The 27,199-nt window shown below is 38.1% G+C and overlaps 2 protein-coding genes across 8 annotated transcripts in view; both read left to right on the forward strand.

Annotated features, from left to right (window-relative positions):
* The window catches only part of LOC107566772 (zinc finger MYM-type protein 4-like), a 31,151-nt gene extending 8,311 nt beyond the window's left edge, over window positions 1–22,840 (forward strand). Inside the window, exons 1-29 of one of the 7 annotated variants that reach the window (XM_016252304.1) lie at window positions 2,305–2,668; window positions 10,058–10,300; window positions 10,406–10,487; window positions 10,717–10,929; window positions 11,059–11,102; window positions 11,177–11,323; window positions 11,863–11,899; window positions 12,094–12,301; window positions 12,381–12,507; window positions 12,621–12,836; window positions 12,943–13,093; window positions 15,986–16,101; window positions 16,206–16,430; window positions 16,772–16,922; window positions 17,048–17,223; window positions 18,215–18,374; window positions 18,537–18,665; window positions 18,798–18,826; window positions 19,021–19,150; window positions 19,280–19,389; window positions 19,602–19,773; window positions 19,895–20,101; window positions 20,205–20,299; window positions 20,407–20,536; window positions 20,721–20,872; window positions 20,949–21,063; window positions 21,799–22,038; window positions 22,116–22,242; window positions 22,314–22,840. In XM_016252304.1, the coding sequence (XP_016107790.1) occupies window positions 2,360–2,668; window positions 10,058–10,300; window positions 10,406–10,487; window positions 10,717–10,929; window positions 11,059–11,102; window positions 11,177–11,323; window positions 11,863–11,899; window positions 12,094–12,301; window positions 12,381–12,507; window positions 12,621–12,836; window positions 12,943–13,093; window positions 15,986–16,101; window positions 16,206–16,430; window positions 16,772–16,922; window positions 17,048–17,223; window positions 18,215–18,374; window positions 18,537–18,665; window positions 18,798–18,826; window positions 19,021–19,150; window positions 19,280–19,389; window positions 19,602–19,773; window positions 19,895–20,101; window positions 20,205–20,299; window positions 20,407–20,536; window positions 20,721–20,872; window positions 20,949–21,063; window positions 21,799–22,038; window positions 22,116–22,242; window positions 22,314–22,533 (4,461 nt within the window). In that variant the 5' untranslated portion in view covers window positions 2,305–2,359 and the 3' untranslated portion in view covers window positions 22,534–22,840. Of the gene's footprint in view, window positions 1–2,304; window positions 2,669–3,301; window positions 3,394–7,085; window positions 7,443–8,029; window positions 8,609–10,057; window positions 10,301–10,405; window positions 10,488–10,716; window positions 10,930–11,058; window positions 11,103–11,176; window positions 11,324–11,862; window positions 11,900–12,093; window positions 12,302–12,380; window positions 12,508–12,620; window positions 12,837–12,942; window positions 13,094–15,985; window positions 16,102–16,205; window positions 16,431–16,771; window positions 16,923–17,047; window positions 17,224–18,214; window positions 18,375–18,536; window positions 18,666–18,797; window positions 18,827–19,020; window positions 19,151–19,279; window positions 19,390–19,601; window positions 19,774–19,894; window positions 20,102–20,204; window positions 20,300–20,406; window positions 20,537–20,720; window positions 20,873–20,948; window positions 21,064–21,798; window positions 22,039–22,115; window positions 22,243–22,313 lie in introns of those variants that run through there. The other 6 variants (XM_016252308.1, XM_016252306.1, XM_016252307.1 and 3 more) reach the window with 6 other exon arrangements.
* Window positions 22,841–26,512: 3,672 nt separating this feature from the next.
* The window catches only part of LOC107566766 (RNA-binding protein 48-like), a 2,083-nt gene continuing 1,396 nt past the window's right edge, over window positions 26,513–27,199 (forward strand). The window contains exons 1-2 of the mRNA XM_016252294.1: window positions 26,513–26,659; window positions 26,809–26,999. Coding sequence (XP_016107780.1) covers window positions 26,534–26,659; window positions 26,809–26,999 — 317 coding nt within the window. The 5' untranslated portion in view covers window positions 26,513–26,533. The remainder of the gene's footprint in view (window positions 26,660–26,808; window positions 27,000–27,199) is intronic.

Below are 27,199 nucleotides of genomic sequence, written 5' to 3' on the forward strand. Positions count from 1 at the left end.
TCGTGGAAACATGGAATAATAGTACCAGTAGGCAAACCTGGAAAGGACAAATCCAATCCAATTAATTATAGGCCAGTTGCATTAACTTCTAATTTATGTAAACTGATGGGGAAAAAATTATCATACATGGACTAAATTATATATTGGAAATAAAAGGTCTTATATCGCCATATCAGAGAGGATTTAGGGCTGGTCGGAAGCCTAGAAGCGGATATCAGGAAAGCTCAGACAAATAAAGAAGTATTGGTGGGGGTTTTATTTGATATTGAGAAAGCCTATGATATGCTTTGGAAAGAGGGACTTTTAATAAAACTTAAATGTATGTTATTGGAGGAAAGTTATATAACTGGATTATGGATTTCCTTCTTGAAAGAACAATACAGGTTAGGGTAGGAATAGAGTATTCTGAGACATACACAATAGACAATGGAACTCCTCAAGGAAGTGTATGTAGCCCAATATTTTTTCATATTATGATTAATGATATTTTTAGTCATTTTAAAGGTGATATTGGAAGGGCATTATTTGCTGATGACGGGGCAATATGGAAAAGAGGACGTAATATTGCATGTGTGTCTCAAAGATTACAAAAAGCAGTAGATAAAGTGGAGGTATGGGCAAATAATTGGAGCTTCAGATTATCTGTGGCTAAAACTCAAGTTATATGTTTCACAAAAGGGAAAAATGTACCGAAGTTGTACAAACGAGCTGGAGCAAGTCTCAGTAGTTAAATATCTCTGTGTTTGGATGGAATCTAGATTGACATTTGCAATGCACATTAAAAAACTGATTAAGAAATGTAAAACAGGAGTAAATATTTTACGATGTCTATCTGGGGTAGAATGGGGAGCTTGTAGATTGTCATTGAAAATAATTTATTGTACATAAATCAAGTTTAGATTATGGAAGTATTATTTACGGATTTGCATCTAAAACCACACTCAAAAAGATTGAAACTATACAGAATCAAGCTCTTAGAATATGTTGTGGTGGGTTCAAAACCTCTCCCATTGCAGCCATGCAGGTAGAGGTTGGGGAAGCTCCTTTGTTCCTTCGTAGGTATAAATTAAGAATGAATTATTGGGTTAATTTAAAAGGGCATAAAGAGAGTCATCCAGTAAAGGGTGTGATTGAATAATGCTGGGAGCATGGAAACAAAAATATTAAAAGCTTTGGATGGATTGCTAAAAGGGAAGCACAAGTTGTTGGTATAGTTGTTGGTATTGCAGACTGTGATGTTAGCCCTACTGTGATATTATCCAGTATACCACTGTGGATTTTTCCTATGCCAATAGTCGATTTTCAAATACAAATAAAAATTAAGAATGAGAAAGAAACCCCTAAGAACATTATTGCACAGCAGTATTTAGAGCAGACTTATACATTGTGGTTATATGTGTGTATATATATATATATATATACACTGATGGTTCTAAAGACCCTATATCTGGCAGAACAGCTGCTGCAGTATTTATTCCAAAGTTTCAAACTAGTATTAAGAAAAGAATAATTGATCATGTATCCGTGTATACAACAGAATTAATTGCCATGGTGGTAGCACTTCAGTGGGTAGAGGATGTAAAACCAAGATTAGTAGTAATATGTTCTGACTCTTATGCAGCAATATTGAGCCTTGCAAGTGGAGTAAAATCATCAAGGCAAGACATTATATATGAGAATCTTGCAAGTTTGTTAAGAATAAGTCATGTAAGCTTAACAGTTTTGTGGGTTCCCGCTCATGTGGGAGCGGAGGCTAATGAAGTGGTTGATTAGCTTGCTAAGCAAGCTCTTATACACTCAGAAATAGATATTCAAGTGATTCTTAGCAAAAATGAGGTTAAAGGGAAAATTAAAGAATTCATAAACAAAAAATGGCAAGACGTATGGAACTGTGATAGCAAGGGCAGACAAATGTATAATATTCAGCAGCAAGTAGGAAATGGAAGAAGTGTTTTTAGGAATAGAAAAGAAGATACAATTATTTCTTGCATCAGAATAGGGCATACTAGATTAAATTAATCTGTTTGATATAGGAAAACATGAAATGGGTCAATGCATTTTTTGTAATCAGGCAGAAACAATGTTGCATGTTTTAATAAAATAAAAAAATAAAAATAAAAAATATGAAAGAAAGGTTAAAACTCATTAAGGAAGTAAGAAACATGGGTGTTGAATCATTTAATTTGTCAAGCCTTTTGAAAGAGCATGCAGAACAAGGTAAAATATATGGTGCTATTGTTAAATACATTAAAGAAATAGGATTAGTCAGGAGAATTTAGGAATGTGTAGTTATTAGAGGAAGAATGCAAGCCAGTGAATTCTACGTTGATTGTGTTTTGGTCTTGGTGTAGTCTTTAAAATGGTGCTGAAGTGTGCATGTCCTGGATGCCCGAATCGTCAGAAACCAGTGAGATTACGTAAAAGTGCATTACCGACGCCGACAGATGACAGACTTACCTTTCACACTTTCCCAGTCAACGATCCAAAGCGACTGAGGCGATGGCTGCTGGCTGTTCAGCGGGATGTTGATTTTCCGCTTCGATACGTGAGTCAAATGAGGTTGTGCAGTGAACATTTTTCACCAGACGACTTCAAAACGGGTCAAGGAAAGATACGACGATTTCTGAAATCGACAGCTGTGCCCAGCCTGTTTTTAAAAGACAAAGAGGTATGAGTGAGATCGTTGAGGGTGTTACAGTTAACGTTACGATGCAGTAATTTATTCATATGACTTGACTTTATTTTAAATAAATTGTTACAACTTTATTGTGTAATGTTTTGCGTGAAACTGTAAATTACATCCAAGTTCACAACAGAAAAATGAAATGTTTACAGACTCTGAATTACCCAGCACAATCAGGACCCCCAGTCAGAATGTACATCACAGAGGTTCTCAGGTGGACCCTCAGTCAGCAGGTCTACCTCTTACCAGTCAGCTCCCAGTAGTAACTGAGAAAGGTGGGAACACTGAGGAATTATTTTCGACTGCATATTTAGCTGGTGCTCCCCAGTCAACCCCAGTGAAGCCACATCACATCCAAAGTTCTATATGCGAGAACCACAGTGTTAGGGGTAACGCATATCAAGTTTTACCAATGCATTTTTCACTTACCAAACCACAACCAGAATGCATTTGGCAATGTTACAAACACATTAAGTCCAAACATGATGGAAAAAGATTGAACTGTCATGCATGCTATCAATGAGAATACATACTTCCCAGAATAAGTATAAGATGGATGTGTTGTGGTTTGCATCAGTTTTAAGGTTTGAAAACATAGTTATGAATGGATTTGGATGGATCTCTGTGATCTCTCTTTGTTTCATCTACTGCTGCTGCGTCTGGAGATCCTTAGGAATTTTCATGGCCAAACCTTAGGAATCAGTCTCAAGGTGGGTGAAAGGCAGAAACTGCATTTTGACCAATGAGAAGCCCTGTCCTTCCCAGGCTTGGTACCAAATGTCTTCTTGCCCTGGTGTCTAGCTGTTGTCCTAGCATCTTTATCTGATGGCGTTAAATAGTTATGTTCACTTATATTAGTCCACCAAGATCTAATCAAAATTTAGCGAACCTTTGTCCACTATTGTGGTCAGTAGAGGGGCCCCACCATAAACTGGGCCCTGGAATGTGCTGTCCACAACAAAACAAATACAGTAATATTAAAAATATTATAAAAGAAAAATGTAAAAAGATTATATTTAATATATATAATTTAGTATTATACATTTGGTGGCATTGTAAATCATTAAAATAATGAATGTAAGGTTAAAAAAAAAATTCTCATTTCTTTTAATGTATACAGCAAAATTAGTTTCTTTTTTGATGCCCATTTACATTTGTGGATAAAGAATTCAGAATGCTCTCATTTCTCTCTGCAGAAAATACATTTCAAATTGCTATCTTTTACAAAACTTTGGTTTCACAATAGAGCTCGGGTTTTCTGTCGTATGTGCGGTAGCAAAATCTCGCGTGAACTGATGCCATTGTTGTTTACAGAGAGGGAGGAGGACGCTTGTGCAGAAGGTTGCTTGTTTTTAGCAATATATTTATACTCAAATCGTATTGTTCCTCAGAATGGTGCTTACATGTGCTTATCCTGGCTGCCGCAACCTATTTAAAAGCGTGAGATTACGTGCGTCAACTCAAACGGGAAAATTTACTTTTCACCGATTCCCAACGTTTGAGCCGGATCGATTGCATTTATGGTTACTTGCTCTTCAGATGGATATTAACACGCCTAAAGCCCCGTTCACACCGCCAGCGACTTTTTCGCTGTTTGTCGCTTGTAGCTGGCAATTGATGTCGCTAGTGGGCGTTCCCACTACTGGTTGCCTAGTTATCCCCGTAACCCTCCACTACAGCAGATGAATCACGTGCTCTCCACTGACTTCACTCCCATTGGTTGTCGCTCGCGAAATTCGCTGCTTATTTGCATAAAGTTGAAGAATTCTGAACTTTTGTCGCTTGACTCGCATCGCTTGACACGCCCACATTTCGTCGCCAACGGTCACTATCGCTCGTGTCGCCGGAAGTCGCCAGCTCTCCATTGAAAATGAATGGGATTATGTCGCTCTGTCGCTGTGTGTCGCTGGCGGTGTGAATGGGGCTTAAGAGGTTAACCAAAGTATGGAGGGTCTGCAGTGATCATTTTTCCCCTGATGATTTCAAAGCCATCAGTGGGAATCAAGTTTTACTCAAATCATCAGCGGTGCCAATGTTTGTTTCACAACGAACCGAGGTATGTAAGGGTGCTTTCACACTAGCACTTTTGGTGCGCACCCGGGTTCGATTGACGTCAGAGTTCGGTACGTTTGGATGATGTGAACGCTGTTTTACCGAGCGTTCACATCTCGAGCGTACCCGAGACCGCTTAGGGTGCTTTCACACTTGGTTCGATTGCTTGGTCCGAACCCGAGTTCGATTGCTCCCCCCCTCCCCCTGCCCCCCGCTGGACTGTGTTCACATTATATTATTTGGGTCCGAACCGCGGTTCGTTTACGTCATCAAGCCAGCAGCTGTTTACCCCGTTGCTTAGAAACGAAGGCGCTGGAGAAGACGGCAAAAATGCGTAGCATTGCTCTCTTCAATTTTATATTTATGCTTTTGAACCGTTGGTTTCGTTTCCAAAGCTTCAGTACTTAACGGCACTTACGTCTGCCTTACAAATGTACTGCAAATGCCCTAAAGAACTCTGAAGGTGAACAGAAATGAGATATACAGCTCTCTGCTTGTATATACCACCCTTTTTAGGCGGACTCGGGTACGGTTCCTGGGTGCGCACCAGAGTTCGGAAGACAGCGTTCACATCATCCAAACGTACCGAACTCTGACATCAATCGAACCCTGTTTACCCCGTTGCTTAGAAACGAAGGCGCTGGAGAAGACGGCAAAAATGCGTAGCATTGCTCTCTTCAATTTTATATTTATGCTTTTGAACCGTTGGTTTCGTTTCCAAAGCTTCAGTACTTAACGGCACTTACGTCTGCCTTACAAATGTACTGCAAATGCCCTAAAGAACTCTGAAGGTGAACAGAAATGAGATATACAGCTCTCTGCTTGTATATACCACCCTTTTTAAGCGGACTCGGGTACGGTTCCTGGGTGCGCACCAGAGTTCGGAAGACAGCGTTTCACATCATCCAAACGTACCGAACTCTGACATCAATCGAACCCGGGTGCGCACCAAAAGTGCTAGTGTGAAAGCACCATAAAAGGGGTGGTCTGGGCTATGGTTCAAGTGAACTCTGGTACGGTTTGCTGCTGATGTGAACGCAATCGTACCAAATCACGGAAGTGAACCGCTATTAATGACGTATTATTTGATAAAAATGTGTTTGTGTGTGTTTCACTCACTTTCCTGACGAGCGTGACTAACGCGCTGCAAGCAGAGAGCTGTATATCTCATTTCCGCATCATCGGAACACAAATTAAGATATTTTTGATGACATCTGAGAACTCGCTGACCCTCCCATAGACAGCAACGTAACTGAAATGTTCCCAGACCCAGACATGTAGCAAGGACATCGGTAAAACAGTCCATGTGGCATCAGTGGCCCAACTTCAATTTTGTGAAGCTATGAGAATACTTTTTGTGCGCAAAGAAAACAAAAAGAACAAATTTATTCAACAATTCTTCTATAAAGAATAAAGTCATTTTTATTTTTTTTGCACAAAAAAAAGTATTCTCGTAGCTTCGAAAAATTGAAGCTGAGCCACTGATGTCACATGGACTGTTTCATCAATGTCATTGCTACATTTCTGGGTCTGGGAACATTCAGTTGCGTTGCTGTCTATGCAGGGTCAGAGAGCTCTCAGATTTCATCAAAAATACAGGTGCATCTCAAATTAGAATGACGTGGAAAAGTTCATTTATTTCAGTAATTCAACTCAAATTGTGAAACTTGTGTATTAAATAAATTCAATGCACACAGACTGAAGTAGTTTAAGTCTTTGGTTCTTTTAATTGTGATGATTTTGGCTCACATTTAACAAAAACCCACCAATTCACTATCTCAACAAATTAGAATATGGTGACATGCCAATCAGCTAATCAACTCAAAACTCTGTGTGCATTGAATTTATTTAAAACACGAGTTTCACAATTTGAGTTGAATTACTGAAATAAATCTACTTTTCCACGACATTCTAATTTATTGAGATGCACCTGTATCTTAATTTGTGTTCCGAAGATGAATTGAAGTCTTACGGTTTGGAACGACATGAGGGCAAGTAATTAATGACAGAATTTTAATTTTTGGGTGAACTATCCGTTTAACAACACAAGCCTAGAATCAAGGTTTCATTTGGCACGAACATTTATTCTAGACACAAGCTTGGATGCCTCGGTTCAAATGTCACATGACTCACATCACAGATTTTGACGCGCGTTCACTGTGAAGCGACCACAATAACGTGATATTTAGACCCTGGAATGCGATTTTTTTTCCAGGGGAACCCCGCCTTAAAAAAGAAGTGTATTTAACCCCCCAGGGTTTTTTTTTTACCGAGAACCCTCCTCGAACGCGATTGAGCTAGTTTTGAATAGCAATTGGGCGGGTTTTGTTGTGAGAACCTGGCAACCCTGCTGCCTTGCAGAGGAACACACGCGTATGCAAGCTAATGTGTAGTCGTTGAAATGGTGCTGAAGTGTGCATGTCCTGGATGCCCGAATCGTGAGAAACCAGCGAAAGTACGTAAAAGTGCATTACCGACGCCGACAGATGACAGACTTACCTTTCACACTTTCCCAGTCAACGATCCAAAGCGACTGAGGCGATGGCTGCTGGCTGTTCAGCGGGATGTTGATTTTCCGCTTCGATACGTGAGTCAAATGAGGTTGTGCAGTGAACATTTTTCACCAGACGACTTCAAAACGGGTCCAGGAAAGATACGACGATTATTGAAATCAACAGCTGTGCCCAGCCTGTTTTTACAAAAAGAGGTATGAGTGGAAGTGGCATGGGGAGATCGTTGAGGGTGATAAAGCTACGATACAATAATTCATTCATATGGCTTGACTTTTATGTGACTTTAAAAATATTTTTAGAACTTTATTTTATTATGCTTTGCATGAAACCGTAAATTACATCCAAGTCACAACAGTAAACAAGGTGCTGCACCACATTCATGGGACATGACATGGAACAGAAGACGTTGAATAAAGTGATTATTTTAGTTTTCTTTGTGCACTAAACAAGTATGCTCGTGGCTTAATCAAATTACGGTTGAACCTCTGATTTCACATGGATTATTTAAAGATGTCCTCACTACGTTTCTGGGCCTTGGACGTGTTAGTTGCGTTGATGTTTATGGAGGGTCAGAAGAAAGCTCTCAGATTTCATCAAAACGATCTTAATTTGTGTTCCCAAGATGAACGAAGGTCTTAAAGGTTTGGAACCATATGAGGGTGAGTAATTAATGACTGAATTTTCATTTTTGGGTGAACCAATCCTTTAAATGTTGACGGTTGAAAGCCAATGTGCTAACGATGTGGCACCAGCCCAGTAGGTGGCGGGAATGCACCATATGTTTGTAAACAACCACAAGAAGCACTCGATTCTGCTCCTTTTTCCATTTGTAAGTGGATGGCGAGAGCAGCTGTCAAGCTGCAGAAAGTACCATAACAATAGCCCACGTGACTCGTCCGTCCTAAAGCCTTCGACAAGACAGCTCTATGGAATAGAGGGGTTTTTTGATGGTTATTTTGTGTCATGCCATAGCTATCAAGTCTCGTTCCGCTTCTGCACGTTCAAACATGGCTCCTTTACGTTTCGCATAACAGTGAGTCCCTGCAAATCGGGATTTGACTTGTTGGTTTCCGCAATGGTGCGCGTGTGTGCGTTTCCTGGATGTTTCAACCGAGAGAAAGCGATACGACTCCGTCCAGTGGCATCATCTCAGGAGGAGAGTATGACTTTCCACACATTACCGTTGCATGATCCAGAGAGGCTAAAGCTGTGGCTGCTCGCTCTCAAACGGGATATAAATTCACCCATTGAAAATATCCGGGCGTTGAGAGTGTGCAGTGACCATTTTTCGCCGGGCGATCTCACAGGGCCAACTCGAAGATACCTGAATTCATCTGCGGTGCCTAGGCAACAAACTGAGGTGTGTGTGTTGCGAATGTTCGAACAATAAGGCTTGCGGAGAAAAAGATGAGATACATTTTTGGATGAGTCGTCCCTTTAACAATTATTGATTACAGTCTCCCTTTAATGTTCGCAATTTAAAAGAAATCTGACTGATTATATACCACGCATACGTCATATGGACTACTTTGTTCCGTCATTATTAGCGTTTGACAGACTCTGGTCACCATGAACTGTCACTGTATGAAAAATAAATCATTTTCTGTTGGGTCTTTAATAAATGCATACAGTTTTGAAACGGCATGAGAGTGTGAAAATAATGAAATTAGTTTTGTATTTAGATTAACTTTTTCTTTTTCTTTTCTTTTTTTTTTGAAGGAAGAATAGTTCACCCAAAATGTAACATTTACTCACCCCCAGGGTATCCAAGATGTAGGAACAGATTTGGATAAATTTAGCATCATTTTCTCACCAATGGATTGTCTGCAGTGAATGGGTGCCATCAGAATGAGAGGCCACACAGCTGATAAAAATCTCACAATAACCCAAGTAAAAGATCAAGGTCTTGTGAAGTGTCTTGTGAAACCATCATTGAGCAACATTAAAACTAGTGCTGTCAAACGATTAATCGCATACAAAATAAAAGCTTTTGTTTGCATAATGTGTTCTGTGTATATTTATTATGCGTGTATGTAAATACACACATGCAGTATATTTTTTGAGAATATTTACATGTCTTTATATTCATATCTTTTATATTATAAATATATTTATTATATAAACAATCTATTTTCTGAAATGTATACATGCAAGTGTGTGTATTTATATATAGATAATAAATATACACAGGACACGTACATGTATTATGTAAACAAAAACCTTTATTTTGGATGTGATTAATTACGATTAATCGTTTGACAGCACTAATTAAAACACTGCTTCTGGCCAAAATACCAGTACATAATCCATAATGCTTCCTCCAGTGAAAAGTTTTTTTTTTTTTTTTTTCAACATATTAGTTTAGAACTATTTTGGGCTGTTTTCGCTTGTAAACGGTGCTTGATCTGTGCATATTTCTCTCCTGTTCTGTTTGAGATGAGATGATTTTTTTCAGTGGAGAAAGCAATATTGTTGTCACAGCAAAAAGCAATGTTTGAAAATAAAAAAAAGATCAATCTTAATCCTAATGTTGAATTTGTTTATTACAAACACAGCTCTTCACTTCACAAATGTTAATTGACTGGTTGTAATGTTTTTATCAGCTGTTTGAACTCCCATTCTGACGGCACCCATTCACTGCAGAGGATCCACTGGTAAGCAAGTGATGTAATGCTTAATTTCTCGTAATCTGTTCTGACGATGAAACAAACGCGTCTACCTCTTAGATGGCCTGAGAGGAGATATATTTTCAGCAAGTTTTCATTTTTTGGTGAACTATTTCCTTTAACACTATCTGCTGCTGTTTTAGGAGACTGTGATTGAACCGGACGCCCTGTCAGCAGACAACAGTTGGGATACAGAGGAAGATGATGAGGTGTATTATGCAGATGATTTTGAGTCAACTTCAGGAAAGCAAAAGAACCCCAGAACCTGCCCTGAACAACGTGGTAAACTCATTTTGAATGTTACAAATCCACCTACAGAGCCATCTACATCTCTATCTACTTTTGGGTCCTACTATGCTCTTCCACCCACATGGCACTACCAAATGGCAAGTCCTCAAATATTTTGTCACACAATTTGAAAATGAACGGGTTGTGCTGTTTTACTTCTAAACCATAACTGTTATGTTGATCCACTAACTGTTTTCTGACAGGATGATCCTGCTGAGGCTGGGCTACAGATGGAAGAATGTTACGATGTAAACTCCAACATGGATTCTGTTGCTTATTCAGAAGGCAAGAACGGTCTTAGTTTTGTTTCTATGAGTTTAGCTTCTCCAAATTAGCTGCCATCCTGCAAAGAGTGCTGGGATTGTACCACGACAGTGTTTCTATGTAATTTATCTGTTTTATATTTAAATATGAGTTTAGAAATTATTTTTTAGAGCGCAGCTAATTTTTCTGTGTCTGGTAACCTAAATTTCATATTTGAAATGGAATAAATGTCATAATTTCCCACTTTCAGATGAGAAGTCTGGGCTGGGCTCTCCGTCTGCAGCAGGTGTCTTTGTGGTCAGTGAGGATTTTAAAGGACATCCAGACATGTGCCAGGGGGAGGACATGGCCCAGTGTTCAGAAGAGCTTGTGATCACTAAAGTTGAAGACACTAATGAAATGGCACTGGACCAGAATGAGGATTACAAGGGGATGACTGAAGTGGATGGATCAGAAGATTCAGGTAATTGAACCAATCTTCTTGTTTTAATAAAACAATGTCCTTAACACTCTAGTAAATTCACAATAAGTGTGATAATGTTTGTTTTTGTTGTATTTTTTGAACATGATTTGTACTTTTCCTGTTTAACAGAAACACAGAGAGCCAAAGGAACTATGGAATCATCTGCTGAAATGGTGAGCACAGCACCATTTTATGCTCACCACTACAGGCAAACGAGTTTGAGTTTGCTTGCTAACCCATGGAGCAGTCTCTTTCTTCTATTCAGGCTGATGACAAAGAAGTTAAAGCAACCCAGCCCTCTGTCATAATGCTTTTGAAGATCAAGGATGAACCGATGGATGAGGAATGGAAAAAAGCACCACATTCCACAATGGGAAACATTAAGGATGATGAGGTGCTCTTCTCGAGACGTTACTGAATTATACTGAAATTTAAATGATCCAAATGATAAGTTAAAGTACTTTTTTGGGGGGGGGGTCAGTAAATTACATAATAACTACTGTTCAGACGGTTTGAGTCAGTAAGTTGTTTATTTCCCCCTTTTGAAATTTCTATTCATCAGATAATCCTAAAAAATGTATCATGGTTGAGCAGCAAATCAGCATATTTGCGTGATTACTGAAGGATCATATGACACTGAAGTCTGGAGTACTAATGGCTGCTGAAAATTCAGCTTTGCCATCACAGGAATAAATTACATTTTAAGACTTCTTTCAAAAACATTTAAAACAAATCTTGCCAACCACTAACATTTGAATGAAAGTGTATATATTATAGAAGATGTGACAAAGCATATATGACATTTCTAGCCAATAAATTAGATTTTCCATATTTATTCTCCAATGGCAACCCCCTATTATCCATTACTGATGATTACACACATTTTTGTAAATGAATGATTATGGATTATCCCCAATATGTTGATGCTTTCAGGATTTTGACCAAGCACCGGATGATATCAAGATACAAGGTGCGTTTTCTGTTGGAGTAAATGTCGCATATGAGCATTAGGTAGCATTATATTTGTTCCAAACCTATATGACTTTCTGTCATTTAGTGCATAGTAACCATCCTTCAAACTGGATTAAAAACACCTTTTTGGGTGAACTTTAAGGGTCTGAAATCAGTTTTTGCATTTTTTACATTGCCTTCTTCATGTCACAGAAGCTCCAGTAGGCGTCCCAGAAAAGGCACCATCAATCCCAGCAAAATCCATTCAACCTTTAAAAAGACATGGTGTTTTGTGCACAGCCTGTAATAAGGTCATGCTGAAGGGACAGACAGCATTTCAGCGTAGTGGCTCTTCTAAACTCTACTGCTCGCCTCAATGTCTCTGCAACTCTAAGAAGAAAACATGTCACTGCTGCCTTAAGTACGCTTGCGACATTTCATTCAGCTATAGTTGTATGCGATTGAAATGATTTGACTTAGTGTGTGCTTTTTCTTTTCAGAGAAATTCATGATGAGAATATCAAAATTACCCTGGTAGACATGTCAGGGACTGAGAAGGAGTTCTGCAGTCAGAAATGCCGCAGCGCTTTAAACTTGAAGTGCAGTGTGTGTGAGAAGACAGGAGTGGTGAGTAGACATCTCCATCTGTGCTGAAGAATATTCTTGTGTGCTCAGTCAGTGCATATTTTTTTATTGTTGTAATTGAGTTTTTTAAGATCCGAAATTGTTGTTTCTCTTAGACTCATAGTCATGAGGTGAATTACATGGGCTCCATCCATAAGCTGTGTAGCGACAGCTGCTTCAACCAGTTCCGCTCCTCCAATAATCTGAACATGAACAGCTGTGTGAACTGTGGAGGATATTGCTATGGCACAGACAGTCAGTGTCCATCTCTACGGATGGAGGACAGAGTTATGAAGTTCTGCAGCCAAAACTGCCTCACAGCCTACAAAAAGGTGACAGCACGTCAATAGTAATAATACTCATTAAGCTTTCATTCATTTTGTTGAAGTATCATTTTTAGGTGAATTATACATTGGATAAACTCATCTTTATTTATAGAGGAGTCTGAAACTTGTCACCTGCAAAATGTGTCATGCCCTGCGCCCAGCTGCAGATGCGGTGGACAGTCCAAACTCAGAGGGCATCAGGGAGCTTTTCTGCTCCACTTCCTGTGTCATGGCAAGTAAAGTCCAGACTGGCAATTCGTCAGGTACCGTCATCACATTTGCAACACAACCCAGTGAATTTAACTGTTTTGAAGCACAAAAGTTTGTGTTCGGGAAGGTTTTTTTTCTGTTTTCTATGCTAAAAAGTAATTTAATGCTGTGGATTTTTTTTGATGAACAAAGTTCAAAATAAAAAAATTTGTCTTACTTTTAATCAATTTAAGGCATGTTTGCAGATTTTTTTTTTTCCAGCAAGTCATACTAACCCCAGAATTTTGAATGGTAATATATATATCATTACAATAAAATGTTAACTTCAAAAGAAAATGTATTCCAAATGTTGTTCCAAACCTGTTTTTTTTTCCTTTTTTTTTCTGTGGAACACAAAAGATATTTGACCCCATTAACTTTAATTGTATAAACAAACAACACTTACACATTTTTCAAAATACTTTCTTTTGTGTTCCACAGAAAAAAAGAAAGTCATACAGGTTTGGAACGACTTGGGGGTGAGTAAATTGTGACAAAAGTTTCGTTTTTTTTAGGAACAATTATTTTAAAAACATTGCTAAATACATTATAGTATAGATAGTCACCCAGGCATCATAAAATCCACTGGATTAAAGGGGTCATATGATGCGATTTCAAGTTTTCCTTTCTCTTTGGAGTGTTACAAGCTGTTCGTGAAAAGATAAGATCCCTAAAGTTGCAAAGACTAAAGTCTCAAACCCAAAGAGATATTCTTTATAAAAGTTAAGACTGTTCCACGCCCTCCTAAAACGCCATAAAAAGACAATATAAATCATTATAATCCGTAAATATGTCCCCACTGGATGCAACAAATGCCTCGTTTATAATGGGTTTTAATTAGTGGTCGACCAATATATCGCCTCGGCCGATATTTGACATTTTTTAAATATCGGAATCGGCCGATAAGTTTTTCTCTTTGGCCGATGCGTTCGAGGCGGGACTTTTTTTTTGACACAGTGAGTGCTCACATTCTCCTTGTTCGCTGTCGTCGTTAACAGTTCTGTTTAAATACGGATAGAAGTTTGTCTAATAATCAGAACGGTTAAACAAAGGAATTAAAATGTATTCAAAAAGTCTTATAACGATTGCTTTTATATTATTAGTAATAGAAAGGCAAACATTATAATACTTCCTTGTTTGCCGTCAGCATTCATATCATTTAAACAAATATTTGAATGTCTAATAAACATCTAATTTCAAAAACCTTGCAAACTTAGTCGGATCCAGCCGTGAGATCTTGTGAAGTGTGCATTTGTGTCCTGCATGATCGCGTGTTCTCTGCATGACGGTCGATCCGTGAATTGAATGCGGACAGGAGGAGAGTTCAGCTTCACTGGAGAAGCGCGATCGACAAACTTTAAACTCATGATTTTAAATTATGCTGCGCTTTATGCATTTGCCCACTGTCATATTCATGTCATTTTCACTGTGTGCTGTATGTAAAATGAGTGTTACCTTGGCTTTATTTAAAAAAAATATGATTAATGCACACAAACTTCCCAGAATACTAAGTGCCCTGTTGGTTACAGTGTTTACTTCCTTTTTAATGATATTTTTATTAAATATTTATTTATTTGTGAAAAATACTTTGTCATCTAAAGTATATGTTTATTTAACACATTTATTTTTTAATCCATTTTCAAATTATTTCAAATTTCTTAAATATTCATTAAAATAAATAAAATTATATCGGCCATCGGCCACCCTGCTTTCCAAGATATCGGCATCAGCATCGGCTGTCAAAAAAACAATATCGATCGACCACTAGTTTTAATGTTTTTGTCTCGTCGCTCCGGGACATGGCATCACAGTATGGTGAGGGGCGTAACATTTCTGTCACACGTTTGAGGTATTCGGCCAATCACAACGCACTGGATAGCTGGCCAATCAGAGCACACTTGCTTTGTAAAAATTGACGCGTTTCAGAAAGGCGGGGTATAGAGGAGAAACAATAGGGCATATGTCGAACATCACCTGACCAAACCCGGAAAACAGGTCTCATTGCTTCCGCTTGTCGGAGAACGTGTTAACAGCCGTATTAAATAATAGCGATATCTATGGACTTTTAAGATAATCAGTTAAACTAGCTAGCTGTTTTTATTGTTGACGTTTTATTACATTTTTATATCTAAATGTGCAAAGAATAAAAATTAAAAAAACTTTTAGATATCAGTCCGCATATGTGATGGACATTGGTTATGATCATCATTGGTATCTACCTTGAAGACATCTTGAGTAAAACTGCTTCATATTTAGCTAAGCATATGCAAAACGCTTGAACCGGAAATGACGAGACCCGGTTAACAGAATACGGAAGTCTGTTGCGCATAACCTCTATAATGTACAGTATGTGGAAAGTAATCTGTTTTTTTTAACCTTAAACTGCATAAACACATTTCACTACACCAAATACACAAAATAATGTTCTTTTTAGCAACATCATATGACCCCTTTAATTATTTGTCAACACTACAGCTTTTAAAGTCAATGCATTTGGTTGATCAAACTAATTAGTATTATTTTTATATTTTATAAATATTAAAAAATTTTATTATTTATTTAGTTAGTTTCATGAATTAAAATTGAATGCATTATTCATTTATGCATTTGCTCACACTTTTTAGTTTGGATACCAATTCTAACCATTAACTATGAAATGTTGCCTCAGTAAACTCCTAATTCTCTGCTTATTAATAATTAGTAAGGTAGTTAAGTGTAGGCATGGGGTAGAATTAAGGGATGTAGAATATGTCAGTAATATGCATGCTAATAAGCAACTTGTAAATAGTGAGAATTGGTCCCTAAAGTGTTACCATGCATTTATTCAATTTGACATTTACAACTGTTTAATTTTATTCTGTGTTTAAAAAATTATACTTGAATGTCTTTGTCTGCATGCAAACAAGCGGTTGCAGTGGAATGCAGCAACTGCAAGCTGAAACTAGTGCCTCAGTACCACATATCCACGTTTGATGGATCCGTTCAGAACTTCTGCTCTTATTCCTGTGTACTAGCATATCAGGTACATTTCTGTCATGTCTTGCACTGATCTTCTTTAAAATATCATACATATTGATTGTTTTGAATGATGTCAGTTCATGTTGGTTTTTGTTTTGCTTGGTTCAGGAGTCCTTCAATAAGACGAAACCTAACATGCCGGTAAATACAGTAACCTCTACAAGCAACAACACATCTACCCCAAAACCTGCTGCCCCCAAACCTGCTCCCTCAGAGTCCAGCTCATCGGTGAAGACCAGTACTTCCAGTGGTCCAGCGCAGACAGTCACCAAGATCCCCTGCTTTCAGTGTCTGAACTTCTTCTTCCACAGACCAGAGCTGCTGGAGTTTAGGGTACTCCTGTTCACTAGACCTACTTGTTTTTATTAGGCCAATTACTTAATTATTATTATTTTTTTTTTGTACTATCAACCAACCTACAGTATTATTTTCAACAGCAATTATACAGCTGTGTTATAACTTTAATTTTGCTCGTTTAAAAGTAATTCAAAGTATTTTCATATTAGGATAACTAGGACTGTGTGGAAATGACCTACATGTCTGTTTATTAATTATTTGATTGATTTACTTCTTAATATAACAAAAAGACCAACCAAAATATGTTAATAGTTGCCTGAGGCCCTGGTTGAGTACATGCTTGTAACATTTATAAAAAAATTTATCTGATCTTTCAGAGGAAAATGTACGCTTTCTGCAGTAGCACTTGTATTGATGAGTTCAGAAGGATTTACCGCATGGAGGCTCGCTGTGAACACTGCAAGCTCGATAAAATTGTAAAAATAGTGAGAAGGATAAACAAGGTTGACCGTTCTTTCTGCAGTGAGAGTAAGCTATAAGGATAATTCAGACCTTGTTATTATTTTATTGTTTGGCAATATTTTAATATTAGATTATTAACCTTATCAATTTGTATGTGTGACCTTGTGCTTGTGGTTTTCCTTTCTCTACAGGATGCAAGACGCTCTTTGAGCATAGCCTGTTCAAACGCTGGGGAAAGAAACACTGTTGCAACTGCTTTTACTGTAACAGCACTTCCAAGACTGTAGTGACTGATGTCTTTGATGGGAAGCAAGAGGAGTTCTGTGGGAACGATTGCTTGTTAAAACATAATTCACTGATGCGTCAGGTAATATTTTGTTTACTTATGCAGTTGAGTTGTTTGTTTAACTGTTTAGCTATGTAGTTATTTATTTGGTTATCTAATTTACTTGGTTACATATTTATTATACATGTATATATTTTACTAGCTAAACAGACTTAGTAGTTTTAGCTGTAGTTGTTTAGTTTATTTACTTAGTTATTTACTGCTTGTTTAGTTAGTTATGCAGTTATATAGTTACTTGGATAGTTATTCAATCAATTTTTTACTTATTTAGTGATGAATTTAGTAAGAAAAAGACAATGAAGAGGTCACATAAAGGGCTTTCACGCCGGAGGAACCTTTTCATAGTTCTAGAAATATTGGCGGAAGGACCCATTTTTTTTGGTGTGTTCACATCACAGGAACTAGGAACGTATTTAGTTCTAAGAACTCTGTTAAAATTAGCTCCTACTTCAGAGTAGGGTCTAAAACACTTCCATAGAAACTACCAGTGACATAAGTGTACACTGATTGGCCAAATGCATACAAAACACAAGCTACCCAGTATTTTTAAAAAGCCATGTAAAAATATTTACTCCGCAAACATGGAAAACACAAACATTCCATTTCCATTATCATGAAACACACGCCACACAACAAAAACCGCTCCGATCACGGCATCCTCCATTCACTGGTTGTTGATGTCTGTAAATGGCGCGCATAAAGACGTACAGTGGGTACGAAAAGTATTCAGACCCCCTTACATTTTTCACTCTTTGTGGCCACTTCAGAGTTCCTGCTGCCGGTGCTAATGCAACCAGGAAAATGGCCCAAGGAGGAAATTGGTTCTCTAGGAACCACCCTGCTGGCTAGTTCCTAGAACTGAGTGCCTAGAGCAACGTGGTGCAAAATTCCCTATATCGTTTCAAAGTACCTTTGTGCTGCATCATTAGACTTAGGATATTGCTTAAGATATTGATATAAGATGTCGCTTCTGAAAGTAACAGTAAATGTTGCTGCTGCACAATTTTGACAGGAAATAAAGTGCTCAATGTGCAGGCAGTGCAAGAAGATAACTGAGACTGTGAAATGGCTGGGTGAGATGAAGCATTTCTGCAGCCTGCGGTGCCTGATGTTCTTCTGCAGTCTGCAGGGCATCACTGGAGTTGTTGCAAAAAATTCTCTAGCCACACAAGGTATGTCCTCTTACAGATATTAGGGTGTATTGGTCTGCTTTTATCCCATCCAGTGTTTGTTCATTACATCTGTAGATTTTGTAATTGGCTAGTTAAAGTTATTACATCCTAAATGTTTCATTTTCTTTAGTCTGGAGTCATGTGCTGTCACTGTCTCCACAGGTGTGACCCCAGTATCCTCTGCAGTTCCTCAAAGTAATAAAGAGGGCACACCGGTCATTGCCAATGTCGTCTCGCTTTCAAGTGCATCCAATGACCAGCCAGGAGTTTTGGGAAACGCAAATCCAAAAGGTTATTAACCTCAGATGCAGTAACTATCTAAACACTCAACCTGGATGGAGCACTTTTACATAATGCATATGATTAAAGACTGAGATGCGTTGTTTGCTTAAGTCAATCATATATAACCCTTTGTTTCCTCAGGATCTGTTCCTGTAAAAGTCACAGGAAATGTGAGTTCAGGAAAGACCTGTATTTATACTCATAGTCTAAAAACAGAGATTTTCAGTAAATTACTTTACTTATTGAGAGCAAAATTGGGATTTAAATTGTCTAATTTGTCCATTTGCTTTTAGCTTTAGGCGTGCTTGTTTGGATCATTCTGGTTTGCTGTAAACAAATCTCTTGTTCTTTGCTCTGCTCACAGAAGTGTGCTGTGAAAGCTCCTGTCTCTTCATCCCAAACCCAGAAAGACAAGGACTTGCCATATAAATCCATAAGCAAAAACAAAGCCACATCCTGTAAACCTCACACCTGTGATGCTGAAACACAAATAGGTACTAATCAGTTCCAGCGCAAAAATGACAATCACTTTTTAGAATCCTTATTCTGGAAATTCTTCCCCATTTGTTTTTCTCTTTAGTAAACACCTTCCAATGCATATGCTGACACTTTTTATCCTGTAGATGGAACTCCTAAGGTGATAGTGCTGCCTGTGCCAGTGCCAGTGTATGTGCCAGTTCCCATGCATCTCTACACTCAATACATTCCACAGTCTGTGGGGCTGCCACTTCCGGTACATCTACTCTGTACCCTTCCTCATTCTCAACTTCTGAGTCAGAATTATTTTCTGTATTAACAACATATCACAGAAGTGTATTTAGCCTTGAATATTCCTTTAAACTTGGATAAAAGTAGATATGTTCTTTAAAACTAGATATGTAGACAGTTGCCACTCTTGGCTAATGAAATTTTGTAGACTATGAAATAAATATGGCTTCTATGTAGGTTCCGGTGCCCTTGTTCTTCCCTACAACTCTGGACAATGCCGAGCACATTGTGAAGACCATTCAGGAAATCAAAGAGAAGATCCCTGATGACCCTCTGGAGGCCGACCTCATCATGATGGCAGAGATGGTGGCTGAGGATGCAGAGAAGGAGAAACAAATCATCTCTAGTGGTAAATGATGGAAAAAATAATTGAGGGTTATGGTGTTTAGGCTGTATAATATATCCGCAAATGCACATTTAATTGTTTCGGTCACATACATATCTTTAAAGACACCTGTTTTGTTGCTCAGATCAGACTGGTAACATACTGGAGGACCTTGATCTGGAAGCTTTATCTAGCAATCTGAGTTGGGAGGAGGACTCTGTGTCTTCTGCCCAGACATGGGATCAAACCCCTGAGCCTGAGAGGCCTCCTCCATCCAGATCTGCCACACTGACCCCCGTCTCCACTGCAGCAGAAGAGCCACAGATGGACTTGGAGGCCGATTTCCCAATCGGTAAGAGCTTCTGCTGTGATTTAAGGTCAAAACACACCAACAAGTTTTTTTTTTTTACCGCCTTCCATTCATTTTCCATTATCTTTATCCTTTCACGTTTCAGAGAGCATTGAACGTTTTAGAATGCAAAAGGAGATCAATTCTGGCAAACAGAGATCACGCAAGAGAGGACATGATGGCTTCCCTGAGAAGAAACGGGTAAGAAAAACTAAAGCAGAATTATTCCTAACCACCAACAAAACTCCCAACATATCACATTATGGAAAACTGAGTATCAGATTATTATGCATTTTGTCGGAATGTAGGGCAGTAAGTGTGCATCAGCACCTCCAAACAGCCTCTCCAAACTGCAACATGAGTACGGAGTCGAAGCCTGGAAGAAGTGGGTGTGCTGGAGGAACACCCAACCCAACATGGAGACTCTCAAATTTGGATGTAAGCCTGTTTTTATACAGCATTTCATCCCAAAAACAAGTTTATTCATATTTTATTCAGAAGCAATACTGGACCACATTAACTTGGGAATAATTAAATAAATCAACAATGAAAATTGATTAATTTGTCATTTTTACGTATGAGAGACATGGTGAGAGATGTTATGACACTTCTTCATCAATAGCTCGCAGTATGACACTAAAGGAGGATTTGTTGAAATGTTGCACTGCTGAACTAAGCTACGGCCTCTGCAAGTTCATTTCTGAGGTTCGTCGACCCAACAGAGAGAAATACAGCCCTGACAGCATCTTTTATCTCTGCTTGGGAATCCAGCAGGTAAATCATGAACAAAAAAACACATGTTATATTATATAATTTATTTTGATTTAGCTTTTGTCGTTCATGTTTGCAGTACCTCTTTGAGAACAATCGGATGGAGAACATATTCGCTGACGTCTTCTATGCCAAATTCTGCCATGAAATAAGCAACATACTCAGACAGTGGAAGCCAACTATTTTGCCCAGTGGTGAGTAATTTAAAGGGGTCCTATTATGCTTTTTCACTTTTTCAACTTTAGTTAGTCTGTAATGTTGCTGTTTGAGCATAAAAAAGATCTGCAAAGTTTCAAAAGGAGATATTTTATTTAACAGAAACCACTTTTCAAAAACTACAACGAACTGCTCGTTTGGACTACAATGCATATTTTCCGGGATTTGTGATATCACAAATATCGACGAATGGGACGAGACCTGGTTGAGCTGCACTAGAGAAGTCAACGAGTGTTATCACTATATTGGAGACACGCTAGCTTTCCCAAGCCAGATGAACTTAAGAGTGGTTACAACCATCCTGGTTTAAATCGCGCTCAGATTGATTTGATTTTTACGCAATATTTACACTGAAGCTCGCAGCAGGCGGCTATGGTAAGGGGCATGACATTTCCCGACCAGGCGCCGAGTGCTGCCAATCACAACACACACTGGCCCAGCTAACCAATCACAGCACATTTCGTATTTCAGAAGGCGGGCTTTCATTTGATACAGGAACTATTCGAGCCGTTCATGCCAGACTGTTGTAATAATGTAAAATATGTGAAAATTAATGTGTTTTTCGAACAACCTAGTATGAGAGCCTGTTCTAGTACACCCCCAAAACAAAATCAAGACTTTGTAAAAGAGCATAATAGGACCCCTTTAAAACACGAATGTGTGACTAGTTTGTTTTGCTGCTGCTCTGTAAACACGTCTCTGTGTGTGTTCAGGTTATGTTCATTCTCGTGTGGAGGAGGAGTATCTGTGGAACTGTAAGCAGCTGGGGGCGTTTTCACCCGGTGTGCTGCTCAACACGCTGCTCTACTTCTTCACCAAGTACTTCAACTACAGGACAGTGGAGCAGCACCGCCGCCTCTCTTTTGGCCACATCAAACGCTACTCTCGAGGACAAGCCAACAACAAAGTGTCTTTCCTGCGTTTCTATCCCCCGAAAGAGGACGGAAGCACGGGTCAGTGGTCAGTCGTACTATGTAATAGTGTGTTTTTTGTTAATTATGTTTCAACTTAATAATTTTGTCCAATTTAGACTGTGTCCCTGTAAAGAAGAAGAAGAAGAAGGAAGGTGAACGGCAAAGGGTGCTAAAAATACGGCAGAATGCAGACAATCCTCTTCGCTGTCCTGTCAGGCTTTACGAGTTCTATCTCTCAAAATGGTACGTCGGCATTTTGTGTATTAAAACGAGTCATGGTGTATTTGGTTGTCATACAATGTTGTTTCTTCCAGCTCGCCCGGCATAAGACAAGACACAACCCAGTTTTACCTGAGCCCCGAGCGCTCCTGTGTACCCAGCAGTCCCACGTGGTTCTCGACCTCCTCTCTGAGTGATGAGGTTCTGGACAGCATGCTCACACGTATCCTTACTGTCAGAGAGCTGCACCTGGAGAGAGACAAATCACCCAATGAGACTGATTCAGACAGTGACTCGGACTTCACACCGATTTAGTACCACAATACTGAGAAAGCCTCTGGGATTTTGACTGTTGTTCTGAATGCTGGAAAGCAAGTGGTTTATCATTTCGTTTCCATTTTCAATCTTCTTTTAGTTATAAGGACGTACACCGTTACAGTGGGATTATTGTAAGTCGCCACCTTTGTATTATATTTAAACACTAAAGACATTGAAAGCATCATTCCAAAACCAGATTTTGAAATTGTTTTCATTGCAAGCCATGTTAGTTTAAATAGATGGAATGTTCCTGAAATTGACTCTTGATGCCTTTTTTATGGATAAAAGAAGACTGTGAAACTGATTCTGCATATCTTTTATCTTTATTGTCTGAAAAGAGGTACAAAAATCACCTTTTTACTTGCACAGGAACACTTGATGCCTAAACCCACACTTTTTGTTTGTCATGTCACCCTGGTGGTGATTTTAGAAATAATTTAATTTACTTCTAACAGTGTTCACATATTTAGAAAAGACTGAAAAGATAAAGCTGCCTGTGATCAGGAGATGACATGAGAAATTAAATGAGCATTTTTTTTACTGTTTGTTGCAAATTCATTTTCTGCATGGCAGGCAAAATAGATTTTATGCTGCAGCAAATATATCCACACCGAAAATTGGTGTAGGATTTACTTTGAAACAGTTTTCACTTAAAATTGCAAGTGTGTTTCACAAATAATTTCAAAAACCCTACTTTTTTTTCTTTTTTACAAAAACACTACATAATTTTAGTTTTTAGTTTTTTTTTTTTTTTTTTTTTTTTTTTTTTTTTTTTTTCTCGACTATCAGTCCAGTTCAGTTAGTTTGTGGAGAAAAGGTAACATTTTCCTGCATGCTACTCCCAGTTCTTTGAACACGCTTAAAGTTGATTGCATTTGAGATGAGCTATCATTTTTAATGGGGACAAAAATAGTGTATAATAACCACTTACCACTGTCGTTTAGAGCTTTGGACAGATTTAGTGTCCAATGATGCATGTGTTGAAGCGCTGCTAAAAATGCTGTTTGAAAATGAGCACATTCATAATGCGTGATTTCATCTATTGTTTTAAACTGTTTTGTTTAAGAGTCCTTACCTGTTAAATTCTTATTTAGCGCATTGTGGACCTGTTGAAGATATTCAAGCTTTTTCTCTGTATATACATCTAAAGTAGGTTATGATTAGATGTGTTTATATTGTGTATTGAAATATATGACCCATAATATTAGTCATTAAACTCTCTCTCTCTCTCTATATATATATAGATCTAAAAAAAGTACTTTGGATAGGATAAAGATCAAGTGTGGGAAAAGAGCACATGCGTACACTGGAAGCTGAGCATGATCAGCACAGCCGTGAGAAGAAAACAGAGAAGCAGCAGTACCAGTCGAACACAGTCACAACACCGTTTGGCCTTTTGCTGAGCTTGAGACAAATCACCTACAAGAATTGATAGGATAGTGTTTTAATATGCTAAATCACAACATATTTAATGTTTCAATCAATCATATATACAGATTAAATAGTTTGAACAAGCACAAGATGAGCAAAGTTACTAGCTAGGCTACTAGTTGCATCTTCAACAGTGTAATTAGGTTACTAATTACTTTCTCTAAAAAGTTTTGCATTACTGATTACTTTCTAAATCCAATATCGACCTCGACTAGTTGAACAGTAGAAGGATCGACATGAAACTGCTTTTTTAATTCTTTCAAATAAATAATATATAATTGCATAAATTATTCTTTAACTATGTAAAGGGAGAATGTTATCTAAAAAAACAATTTTAGCATTAGATCGTTAAATCCACTATTGTTTTATATAGAGTTGTTCTGTAGTCTATACAGTATTTAACGCAATTACATCAGAACTGTAATTACAAAAATAAGGGTAATCCCTTACTTTACTTTTTCAAGAGAAGAGTAATTAAATGTTTTGTAATGCATTACACTCAACACTGCATGTGGGCACTACCCTTTTAGTAATGTCCTGATTTTACCATGATTTCATAAGAACAATCACAACATCATGCCATGAATTTCCCAATAGAAATGTCACTAAGAGTTTGCAATATAGTCTTTGTTATTAAACAGAAATCAGGAAAAGTTCTTTCACCCCTTGCAACCACCCAGTCTTGCCCAATGCCCATGGTTAAGTTTGGCTATTAAAACAAACATGACTCTTGGACCCAAATTCCCTTTTTGTCATCTACTGTAGCCTCAATCTTATCCAAAAGATCATGCTTATTCACATGCAGACACACCGTGTTATTCTGACATGTCTTTTGAATATATAAGGGCTTGTCATTGGAGAAGTACCCTCTTTGTTCCTTCTTTATCCCTAAATGGTGCATATTAGGTTGTAACTTTAGGTAACCCTAAATTTTGCAGGGGAAAAATTCTGAGAATATGCCATATTTCCCTTTAATTTTTCTTGAACATAAACATTTAACATGCTAACATGATACCGCTTTTACCTAAATCCTGTGACCTCTCACATTTGCTCTCAATCACGCCGATGATGAGTCTGCACAGTGAACACATCAGTACGCCACGCCTGCCATGACGCACACCACAACTTCATTATAAGCATCAATCAAGATGGCGGAGAAAAAATGAACATATTCCACAATTCATGCACAGTCATGTCAACCAGATACTGAGAGAGACACACGGTGCATCATCGTGTCATGTGTGCTGGGATGCAGTATTTTGCACTTACTTTGTAGTAATAGAGTGTGTTGACTGAAATAAGTTTGTATGAATAAAGTTTTTGTTTTTGGATAATCATAATATCTCTTATCTGTTGTATTTGAGCAGGACAGGGATGCACTTTGGTGACACATAAAACAAATTCCCAAAATTGTGTCTTTTGTGTCTTTCCATCATGTTTGATGTGCTTGCAGATCACAAGCATTTCCTAATTTCACTTAAGAATTTTGTTATACTTAATCTTTTGTTATATTTTTTATACTGTCATCATTTGTAAAGTATATATATATATATACTTTCCTTTGCATTTACCAAATGTACCTATATTTGTTTTCATATTTGGCGACTTTTTGTGAAAAATGGAGACTTTTGAAGGTGGGTTATGAGATTTTCTGAGGGAGGGGTTTGGCAACACTGTAAACGCTGGGATAAACGATGGGGAAAGCTGAAGCTGATGCTTCACTTTATAGCACTGACACCAGTTATGAGGGAATATGTTACCCCTAAACACTGAAAAGATATTAGGATATTACGACAACATCACTCTTAGGACATAGCAAACAAATTTTTGTCATGAATATGACTTTACCTGATGGAGAAGAAAAGACAATCGCAACTTCCGTTTCATGCCGACTTTAAATCAGGATTATGTGTCATAGTTCATTAGGACATTTAAGTAGCTTTTATACACCTGCATTAGAAACAAACAAAATAAACATTACTGGTGTACATCTTGAGACAAATCAATGCCACACTGACATATTTAGAAATGCGAGTACAAGTTTCTTTCAGTTAAAACAGCTCAGACATGCGTTTTAGTGTGGGACTAGGTTTAAGCCTTCTCTGTCAAATCGGGGAAATATGTATTAAATTAACCCTTAGGTATTGTTCATTTGGGAATTGCTCTTTGTATTTCCCATTCATTTCCATTGGCCGCAAACAACACAAGTGTGACTTGAACAATGCCAGAGGGTTAAAGTCCGCATGAAATCAAAATGGACTCTATTTACTCTATTGCTAGTCTTGATGTGAAAAATTAATCCGTGCAAGTTAATCCGCTGAAAAATTACTCGACAAAGAACACGCGAGTGAATACGTTTTAAATTACATTTAAATGTGACTTTGTAATGACCTTTATTACATGCTCAGTAAATTGCATCAATTTAATTGGTGCATACCATGTTTAATTATGAATTCATATGTCAAATTAACTATGAAATTGCAAATCACTACGATAACATAGGATGGTGACTTTTATTTTGAAACCTGCTGAATCGTTTACCTCGGTCGCTGACTTCACCACACAAATGGACAGTTCGGTCGCTAATCCTTCTGTGTGGGACACACAAAAAGTGTATAAACACCACGAGCAACGAAATGTTGCCCAAACACGCCCAAAATACAGAGAGGGGAGGCGCCTCAAAGCTGTTAAGGTGGGTTTATTTTATAAATTGTTTTAGTCTATGTGAGCTCCGTATTTTAGCTTGTCGTATCAGTATGCACCGAATGCACAAAGATGTGGTCACCTCTCTAGGTTTTGAGCCACTGCAAATAATATTTTTGACTGTATCACTGATTTCAGGTATATACCATCAACTTGGAGTCTCGGTTCCTGTTAGTTCAAGGAGTGCCCGCTATTGGAGTGATGCCAGAGCTGGTGCAGCTCTTTGCTCTCTATGGAGTGATCGAGGAGTACAGGGCGCTGGATGAATACCCAGCAGAGCAGTTCACTGAAGTCTACTTGTTTCAATTCCAGAAACTGACGAGTGCAAGGTAAAGACAGACTAAAACATGTTTAAAGTGAGCATGTGCCACACTGGATATTTTGAAATGTCTCTTATGCTCATCAAGGCAAGGCTGCATTTATTTCATCCAAAAAAAAATCGGTATATACAGTTAAACTGACTTTATTATACTTTAAAATAAAACTATTTTCTATTTTAATGTATTTCAAAATGTAATTTATTCCTGTG

The sequence above is a fragment of the Sinocyclocheilus grahami genome, unplaced genomic scaffold (genome assembly GCF_001515645.1).
Source record: "Sinocyclocheilus grahami isolate Dianchi unplaced genomic scaffold, SAMN03320097.WGS_v1.1 scaffold1099.1, whole genome shotgun sequence".
Taxonomy (NCBI): Eukaryota; Metazoa; Chordata; class Actinopteri; order Cypriniformes; family Cyprinidae; genus Sinocyclocheilus; species Sinocyclocheilus grahami.